The 10,721-nt window shown below is 31.3% G+C and overlaps 1 protein-coding gene across 1 annotated transcript; it reads right to left on the minus strand.

Annotated features, from left to right (window-relative positions):
* Nucleotides 1-7,089: 7,089 nt before the first annotated feature.
* On the minus strand, nt 7,090-9,035 carry LOC118046292 (small ribosomal subunit protein RACK1). Its single transcript, XM_035055126.2, has 2 exons — nt 8,057-9,035; nt 7,090-7,347 (listed from the first exon to the last, which is right to left on the minus strand). The coding sequence occupies exons 1-2, from the start codon at nt 8,942-8,944 to the stop codon at nt 7,249-7,251; spliced, it is 987 nt and encodes a 328-aa protein (XP_034911017.1). The 5' UTR covers nt 8,945-9,035; the 3' UTR covers nt 7,090-7,248.
* Between the last annotated feature and the right edge of the window lie 1,686 nt (nt 9,036-10,721).

Consider the following 10,721-nt stretch of genomic DNA (forward strand, 5'->3'; position numbering starts at 1 on the left):
ATACATGATTATTTATAATAATAGTTTTATCTTATCTAACATCTTTTGACTTGATGAATAATAAATCTCTTTTAAATACTTAAATACTTTTTTATTCTCTTATAAGTTTTATTATTATTTGTTACACACTATGAATCTTATTAAGTAAGTTAATAAGAAATTATATACGCTTTATATGAACTAAAATGAATGAATCAAACAATTCAAAGTATGACTTTTTTATTTTTCTAATCTTAAAATCTAGTTCCTTGTTAAATCATATTTTAGACAAGATTTTTTATAAATAAATTATAATACTGTAAAACATTGTTGAAAAGACTATAGTATCTGAACACAAAAACATGATGGATTAGACTTCATAGTATAGTTTGTTACTCTTGTTTATAAAGATATCTTTATATATTATGAACTTTTAAAGTCTTGTTCAATAAATCTAGAGTTATTGTAAAATTATAAAATTAGTAATAAAATAATGATTTTACCTTATTTTATCGATTTTACATAATTTTAGTATGATTTTATTAATTTTTAATATGATTTTACATGATAAGTATATTTTAACTTGTATAATTACATGATTTTAACAACCTTACTAATAAAATGATTCATAATTTTCTTATTATCTATTTTTTGCAGCTTTTCTTTTATTGAAATAGCGTTAGTGAGGGAGATATATCCAAGCATCAGTCAAACAATTGTCAACTGATTAACTAAATAACTTTATTGTAATTCAATAAAAGTTATTAAATAAACTTACATTTCTTACATAAGCATACAATCTACCATAAATAATTTATAGACTCCGTCTCTTACAAGACAGAGGAATACAAAACCAGCTGCACTGAAAAATTCATCCTCAATTAAACTTGGCTAAAATATATTTCAATGGGTTCATGTAAACGAGGGAAAAGGCGATGATGGTTTTTTTTTTTTTTTTTTTTTTTTGCTGAGTGGTAACAAATCAAAGCTTTAGGATTAGAAATAACCAATCCTTTTGGCCCAAATTTCTTACTTTTATCAAGTTTTACGATAGATTCATACTGTAATTTTTCCAGGTGGTGGGGGAAGGGAGAGATCACGAGACGACAATGGTCGGATTCGCTATCAGGCCAGCTTTTTCTTTCAATATTTTCAATTTTAATGCAAAATTTATTTAGATATGAGGCAACGAGGCTCCACCATCATGAATTCGTGTAGCGATTTCTTCAGCAGAAGTAGAAAATATATAACTTATTGTGTCAACGAGCAGTTTTCCTATTTATGCAGAACTGGACAGCGACGTAAACCTGTAAATTAATTGGCATTGCATGGACAGGCCTAGAGTTTGATGAGCAATTAATTAGGTAGTTGCAATGGTGGAAATGAACTAGTTCCTTTTCCATTTTTCACATTGAATATGATTTATACAGGCATGCAAACCATATCCATTCCAATGTTAGAATTTGCATTAACCATATGGTCTGTGTTTTTATGCATGTTGTTGTTAGGTGGAATAATAAATACAAGATTCACATGAATGTCAAAGAGAATTCATAATTAATGTTAGAGTACCAGAAGAGGTTTCCATTAGGGTTTACAATGGTTGGGAAGTCTTCTTGTATAATGATAAAGTCCCAAAAATCCAACTAATTTAGGAATTGAGATTTGAATTGGATAATTGTTTACTCAATTCGTCATAACAATCTCATCTATTTTTTCTAACCAAAGTAATTAATAGTTTATACTTGGTGCTTGGTAGGTCAAGATGACTTATAGCTAATACCTACAAAAGAATCCCTTGATACATTGTCAAGCCTCCACGTGGCTGGGATTGGCACACCGCCAAGTCCCCACTCAGGGCATGTTCATTCCCTTGAGCGTAAGGGTTTTTTAAACCTGTTAAAAATAAATTTAACAGTAACCCTCTAAGTCTTTACGCAAAAATTTGTAAAAATACTATATTACCATGATGAATTCATTAAATTTTCATCATATTAAAAAAAAAAAATGATGAAAACCTTAAATGATATACTAGAAAGCTTGTGTGGAGGGGCATGAAGAAAATCATACTTCAAAAATTTCCTTTAAGAATAAGAGAAAAATATAAAAAATGAGTTTTACTTAAAAATATTTTTAAGTAGTAAGGGGATTTATTAGAGAAAAACAAATCACTTTGAAGAAATTTTCATCTCCAAACTCATTATGCATAGAGCCATACTCCGAAAATTTCTGAATTGCTAGTGAAACCCCAACATAAAAAATATAAAACTATGCTTAAAATTTTCAAAATAATTATAGGTTTTTTTTTTTGATGAATAGAAGCTTGCAGCTTTGCGAGCTTAAAAAGTTAATGGCATAGATTTCTCTATTTCTTGTAGATGAAAAGCTCAGACTGTCCTTATCCCAAAAACTAAATAATATTTTAAACGAATAAAAGTACAATTTTCTTTTACTCTCTTTCCTCTCCGGACGACTGGTCATCCTGACCATTCCTTTTCCTTGTTCTTCCTCTTTGACTTGCAAAGCTGTAACATTGAAAAACAGCAACTTCGTTGTCTCACTTATTATATCAATTTATTCTTCAGCTTCATTGTTCCCTCTCTTCCCTCAACAAGAAGAGTCCTTCTCTACCAAAAAGAAAATTTACGTTTTAGTCACTATGGATTTGCAATCTGAGTTAGATGTTGGTGATGGTTGTAGTTGGGGGCGAGCCAAAAAATTGAAATTAAGAGGGTCTAGATTTAAATTGTTTTACTATTTAAGCTAAAACTATAAATATTATTAAGAGAGAGGCTGGAAAAAAAAATTCTTGAAGGGGCCGGGGCTCTGCCGGCACCCTGTCTCCGCCCTGGTTGCAGTAAGGGATTGAATGTGATTGGTTTTTGATCGTTTGGGTTTATAGGAAAAGATTTACAGTGTAGGATAAATGGTGGAGGTTGTCACGGCATCTATTGAGGAGTGGTTGAATGCGATGAAGGTTTGTTTAGATTCGGTGACTGCCGTGGCACGATGGAGCTAAGCTTTTACATATTTTATTTTCCTTTACTTTCTCAAATTTTCTATAAGAATAATTATCCTATCTGCAAATTTTAATTTGTTTTTATCGATTCTCGTGGATGTTGCATGACCCCAAAATTGTTGACAATTATGATGGTTTTTTTTTTTTTTTTTTTTTTGTGGTGCCATTTATATGTGATGGTGGCCGTCTCACTTGTATCAATTTTGGTTTTATCATTTTTAATAATTAATTAACTAAAATATTATAAATGATTGGATGTAAGGATAACATCCTAGTTTTGAAATTCGGCATGGTCCGGCGAGTTGACTCGGGTCTAGAATCGAGTCGGGTTAAAGAAAAAATAGGAAAAGAAAAAACCCGATATGACTCGATAAGTTGACCCAGCAAGACCTGGTCAAAAACCCGGTTACAACCCGTTGACTTTTTTCATATTATTTTTATATTAAATGTATCCCTCATTTTTTTTATTACCATTTCTTTTGTTTTGAATTTTATTTTATTGGTTTTTTTTCAATTTTATCCATTGATATTTTGTTAATTTAGAATTTGCTACAATATTTTTTAGTTTGCCTTCTATAGGGTTCATCCCAAGCACACGACCAAATTATCACAGGTTCACTTTGGTTTTTTTTATTTGTTTTTTAGATTGATTTTCTTTTTCAATTTTTTCTCTCAACATTTTATTTATTGATAATTGATCTTCATGCCTCTTTTTCTTCACTTTCCTTTCAATGAGATTATCCTAATCATATGCTTGGGGTTATGAGATTAGTATTTTAACTCAGGTCTTTTCTTCCATCACTTTTTTTTAATTATGGTTTTTAATTTTGTTATTTTATGTTGGGTTGTTTGATAATTAAATTTCATGTTATTATTCAGTTTGCTTTCGACAAGCTTTATAGTTTTTTTTACATTGTTATTTTTTTCAAGTTTATTTAATGTCGCTGTATTTTTGTGTTAAACGGGTGTAACTATCAAGATGTTCCAATATGCAGATGGAAGCAAACCCTTTATCCAGACATACAAAGGGTGGGAAGGTGCTCTCTGGATGAAGCCAAACATCTGAAAGAAATGTGAAACAAAAAGTTGATGCACATTTCTTTAACGTCATGTTTCTTGCTTCTTTCAGGTATTAGGATTTTATTTTCCTTGTTTGTTAAGTTATTATGCTACTAATAGACATTATCTGTAGGCTTAACCTTGGTTCAATCATGGCACTAATTTTCTTGTTGTATAAATTTATAAATGTATTAGACTGGCGAGAAAAAAAATTTAATTTATCATAATAAAACATGTTAAATATAAGAATCTTTAAAAAAAAAAAAGATTAGAGATCAAATATAAAAGTTAAAATATTTAAGCATGCAAAATAAAGTCTCATTTTATGCTTTGATTCCAGTAATACTACCTTGGTTTAGATGCACTTCTAAACAAGGTTTGAACCATAGATCATATAACTCAAATATCTTTCAATAAAATAAACGTAAGCTTTAGATTTGAAAGGAAAATCAAAGCATAAAACGAGAAGAAAACACTAAAACATAAGGTAAAGAAGTGTGTATAAAAATTTAAAAAATATTGTTGAAAACTCTTCCTTCACTCACCACCCCCTTTTTATAGTGGATTTTAGAAACTAAAAAGCTAAAGAATTAATTCTGGTAATAATAAAAATTAATTCTCATCATTATCTATTTTTTATTAGACACTATAAATAAAGAATTAAGTATGAATATCGTGTATATAAATATGTATTTTTTAAGTTGAAAGTTGTTCATATTTACAACAAAAGCTTCTAGAAGAGATTTTTAACATTCATGGGCTGGACTGAACAAACAATAAGGTGGAAGAAATAGTTATTCATAGACTAGGCTCAAATCCAAATTTCATATAGTGAAACTTAATTTTTTGTGGCTCAAAATATTATTTTTATAATAAACTCAAACTCGAGCCCAAGCTTTACCTGAAGCCCGTGCACGAGCTAGACCGGGCCAGCGCATGAGGGTTTAAGTCAAAAGCCCACTTTGCGTATGACTTTTCTCCTATAAAAGTTTAAGTGTCATTTGGATTCAATTTTAACTTTTCAACAACAAAAGGAGTTTTTTTTATGTTAAACCCTAAAAAATTGAAAGCTATATTAATTAAATTTGACAATTTTCAAACCTCTCGTCTTATTAACAATGCATCAAGAGAATAAAAAATACTAAGTAAAATTTGAAGAAGAAAACATGTGATAAATCAAGCTAAGGGAGTTCTATGTTTGATGTGAACTTAAAGGATAAGAACCTTTGAACCCATAACAAAATTAACAATAATTCTTGAAAAAACTAAAATTATATTGCAAATAAAAATTTTAACTTAAAAATTACTTGAATCAAAGAACTAGAAGTATTGAAAAAATTGATTATAAGAATCAACAACCAAAAGTATTGGAAGAACACCACAAAGTCAGAATTATTTGGTAAGATTAATAAAATTCATTGATGAACTAAAAACAAGAGTTTTACTCACAAAAACACATTGGTTTATTAATCACATGGTTGCCAAAATTTTCAGCTCAAATTTAACTTAGATATTTCCACAAAGTAAACTTAATGAACCTTTTAGGTTGTAAACCAAAGGTCCAAATTAATAAGTTGTTGAAAAATAAATACAAGTCCATGGTTTATCTTAAAATAACCTAAGTCAAAAATAAAATTTATAAATAATCAGATCTGAATCCTTTGGATATTCGGATTTCCTAACCCTTGTAAAATAAGGATTAAAAATCATAAATAGAAAAGAAAACCCAAGTGAAACCCCAAGAGTTAACACCACTTGCATTTAATGGTCCAAAACAACTCAAAACTAGCCCAAACCAAACTGCTTAAGTTATTACCACCCAAATTAAATTTGGTTTAGTCTAGACTGACTCTGAACCAATTAAAACATGCTAGGAAAATAGTAATCTACAAGCCACAATAAAAATAAACCACGCCCAATACCGAACCAAAAACTATTTTGTCTTGGGTTAATGATTAATTTAACCCCAATCAATTAAATAATTCTAGATGAACCTCTTGAAAGAACTATCTATTTTGTCTCCTAATTAATGTTTTCTGGGCTTGCATTGTGGAGAGCTAAAAATATAAACAGAGTTTGAATAAAAATATTTTTTATTTAAAATATATCAAAATAATATTTTTAAAATTTATTTTTAATATTAACAAAACATTCAATAATTACCAAAAAAATAAAATTAAAACTTACTAAAACTTCAATGCAAACAGCCCTAAACAAGCACTTGACCTCTCCCTTGATGCAATGTTCCCCGGAGCGTTTTTTTTCTCCCTCATCAGTCATCCGCTGTTCACCAGTTTAATGGGCATACAAAGGGAACAACAGGATGCAAGATTGTATTGGCTTATAGCAACACCAAAATTGTCACGGGTAAATTTTTGCTTCATAAATAAACTAAACCCGTGCAGCAGCCTAACCTTGCTGCTAGACTCAGCCTTCCCTCATCAATTTCACTTGTGTATGCCTAGTAACTAAATATTTCTCTCCTCCTATAAATTTCCTCATTAATCAAAGTGCACAACAGAATACATAAGTAAATTAAACTAATCAAAGTGCACAACAAGCTTTACAAAAACTCTTTTCCAACCTTTATTAATCTTGTAAATAAAAGAAAAACTATTCACAAATCCAATTAACATTCTTGTCAATAACACATCGATTGTTTCTAAATGCCATTTCTCCCTCTTGTTCAAAAAGGTAAACGATGAAGACTCTGCAAGTAGCTCGAGGGGAATTCAATCCCCCCATTCAGGATTGCTACGAAACACTACATATATAGCGACAGCAATATAAGCTTCTTAGATTATTAGTTCCTCTGAGAGCTGACCTTCACCAGATTTCCAGAAACAAAATACACTCAGCATTGTTTCAGAATGATGATAGCAGCCATGGTCATGATGCACACTATATTACCCGCAAGGCCAATCGAACGGGATAATCAAAAGCAAAAACTTGAGAAACCACTTGTACAAATATGAAATTCAGAAGGAAACGCATGTAACATGTGATATCAAAAACAAAAATATTGCAGGGGCTCAAACAAAAGTATAACATCCATCATAAAGAGAGAGCATAAGATCCAATACTTCCAATAAAATCTTAAAGAGGTCTTAACTACTAAAAAGAAAGGGAAAAAAAAACGTTTGCTTTATCATCAAACAAAAAGAAGGCGCCTGGCAACTACTCAAAGCTTCCTAATAGCGACCAACTCCCCAGACTCGGATAACACCATCGGTGTAGCCACTGAACAAGGTGCTTCCATCAGCACTCCAGTTCAAGCTTGTGCAGTAGATCTACAAAACACAGCAAAATGATGTTAATCAGGATTGCTTTCTAGTTGCAAGAATAAACACATGCACCATTATCTTTCTCATTGTAGCATACAGGTATAAAGAGCTCAGAGTCACCAATAATAGCATTCATGATAAGCTGCCAATTCTGAATGCACAGTTTCACTATTATCAGCTAAAGCATGCAATCAAAAGAAATTCTCTTTCACGACAACCAGATATTCAGCATCTCGGATGAACCAAATGCCCGAATGAGACACCACTCTATGGTTTACAAGTCATGAACAAACCAAGAATACGTCTTTGATAAAACATTTCCAATGTCCACAAACAAAAGACGATAACACAAAAGATTAACCATAAAAAAAATTAAAAAAAAAAAACATAAACCAACTAGTGTGGCAGGTCCGATACAACTGAAAACAACTGCTTCTAGGTAGCAAATAACATAACATGCAAACAGATTAGCACATGTAAGAATTGGAAACGCTACAACAGAAAACTTCAAGCAAAATTCTTAACACGCGCAACGGCGAGAATTTGCAATTAATTATAAGAAAAGGAAACTCGAGTATATAGCACAATCTTGGATAGACAAGAAAATTAACAAATTACGATCCAGATTCAACCAATACAACAACGTATTTTTAACCCAAAAATAAACTGAAAAATAAAACCACGAAACAACAACGGGCAAAATTAAATGCCTTACCTTCTTCTTGGTACTGACAGCAGTTGCGGTAATACCCTCTGATTTCTCAGCTTCGGCTTTGAGATCAACCTTCAAATCATCAACAACCATCTTGCTCTCCAGATCCCAAATCTTAATGCTATTCTCTGTGGCAGCACATAGCCAGTACCTATTAGGGCTAAAGCACAACGCATTAATCACTGCACCTGCATCCAAACTATAAAGCTTCTTTCCTTCAGCCAAATCCCACAACAAAATCACCCCATCTTTCCCTCCACTTGCACACAATGAACCATCTGGCGAAACGGCCACCGTGTTCACATATCCACTATGCCCTGCGAGGGTAGACCTCAGCTTGCAGTTAGTCAAATTCCAAACCTTCACTGTCTTGTCCCATGAAGCAGAAACAATCGTAGGCTGCAACGTACTTGGGCTAAAACGCACACACGAAACCCAGTCGGTATGAGATTCAGCCTCTTGAATGGTATACTTGCATTCACCAAGAGTATTCCACAGCTTGATTGTCTTGTCCCTTGAAGCGGAAACGATCTGTCGGTTATCAAAAGAGAAGGCAACAGACAGCACATCCTTGGTGTGGCCGACGAATCGGCGAGCAGAGACACCAGTAGCCAAGTCCCAGAGGCGGAGCTCGCCGTCCCAGGAACCGGACAAAGCGAACTGACCATCGGAGGAGAGAACAACGTCTTGTACAAAGTGGGAGTGACCAGTCAAACGACGGCGAGCGACACCATAGGTTTTTTCATCTTTGGTTAAGTGCCAAAGAATGATGGACTTGTCGCGGGATGAACTGACAATCATGTCAGTGTTGTCAATTGGTGTGGCTATTGCTGTGACCTGGTCAGTGTGGGCTCTCATGGTGCCTCGAAGAATAAGGGTCTCGGTGGCCATGGCTTGGACAGAGAAGAGAGAAGCTGCTGCTGCTGTTTTCTAGGGTTTTTTTTTTTTTTTTTTCCCTTTAGGAAGAGAGGCAGCCAGGACAAGATAATTATATAGGGAGAAGAGCAAGCGCAACCAAACTAGGGTTTTGAGATTATCGGAGATCAACACTGGGCTATGATATGGTAAATGGGTTAATGGCTTCTGTATAGTCAGCCCAGCAAAGGCCCCAGCATTTCTTAATAAATTTATTTGTGTGTTTTATATTTCTATTTCTTTTGTTTGCTATCAATTTTTTGTTTTTAAATAAAAAAATGTGAAATTTGTGTCTTTTTCTTACCTAAAATAAAAATGAAATTGGTTTTAAAATTTTTAAAAACAATGATCATTTGGTATCATTGTTGGTTTTTGCCTTTTGTTTTCTATACTTCAGAAATTATTTTCATTTTTTTTGCTAGGCATGATATATATATATATATATATATATATATATAAAGAAGATGGTGTGTAAATATTCTTATACTTTTTATATATATAAAAAAAGTGATCTCTTTAAATTTTTAATGATATTTATGGATATTAATGAGTATAAATAAAAGAAGTTTCCAAGTCACGGGAATAACTTTAAGATAACTTTACTTATTGCATAAAAATTTTAAAAGTAAATACATTTTAAAGGGGTATTTGTAAACACTAAAATTTTTACAAGTCTGATAAATAACCAAGGCTCTTTATGACAAAAAAAAAAAAAGATAAAATTTATTAAGTTTAGGCCTAAATTAAATTTATTGGGTTTGTGATCAAATTAAATTAAAAAAAAAAAACCTAGTCCAAATATATTTCATAGTTCTTACTTTAATATTCTTGTAACTAGGAGTATTTTAAGTAATTTTAATATAATTTTTTTCTAAAATACCTTTTAGATAAAGGACATTTGAGGTAAATTGTATTAAATTATCTATAAATAGACAACAAAGTCATCAAATCAGGAAAAAGAGAGAGAGACTAAAAGCCAAGTATAAATAATTGAAAGTTCTCTCAAATAAATTCACCCTTAATTAAACTCAAAGTGATCCGTTTATATTAACGCCAATCATTGGCCTTTAAGTTTATGTAATTTTGATCAAATTGACCTTAAAAGTAAATTTTTCTTTCAATTAAACCCATGATTAAACTCAAATAAGTGAAATTGAATCCCATTCTTAATTTTCTTTCAATCAAGTCCCTAATTGAATTAATTAAAATTCCAAACTTTTTCATCTCCTTTATTTTGGTCCTTGGCTTGCAAAATTAGCTAGTTTTGCCTTTAATTCTAATTTTATTTAACAAGGCCCCAAATTGCTTATTCTTGAACCAAAAACAAAAAAATATTTTTTCAAATTTTTCATTCAATTTTTTTTTTGAATTTTTCTGAAAGGAAAGTATTAATTAGGAAAAACTAGGGAACTCAAAACTGAGTTATGAAAATTGTTAGTGTTTATGCTATTATTATTAGCATAATCATAATCAAAATAAAAATTATAAATTGGTGGAGAATATCAATTAACATCTATCTTATCATAAATGAGATCTCTAATATCACCATAATACATGACTGTATAATCTCTCATGTTCCTTTATCTTCATTAACTGATGGGTTAATTTTAGAATATATCTATGCATGTCTTTTATCACAAGTTCTTGATTGTCTCTTTTATGAGGGAGACCTTGTTATTTAGTTCTACATAAGCACGTCATGTTTTATGACCTCTTTCAATTATAATTATTCCAACACACAACACTAATAACG

Source organism: Populus alba, chromosome 12 (genome assembly GCF_005239225.2).
Source record: "Populus alba chromosome 12, ASM523922v2, whole genome shotgun sequence".
In the NCBI taxonomy this organism is placed as follows: domain Eukaryota; kingdom Viridiplantae; phylum Streptophyta; class Magnoliopsida; order Malpighiales; family Salicaceae; genus Populus; species Populus alba.

What these genes read in the sequence shown, in the direction of transcription:
- LOC118046292 (XM_035055126.2), bottom strand. Translation starts at nt 8,944, where the DNA reads ATGGCCACCGAGACCCTTATTCTTCGAGGCACCATGAGAGCCCACACT. An exon ending in CTGTCAGTACCAAGAAGAAG is followed by an intron (nt 7,348 to 8,056) that starts GTAAGGCATTTA and finishes TGTGTTTTGTAG; the next exon opens with ATCTACTGCACAAGCTTGAA.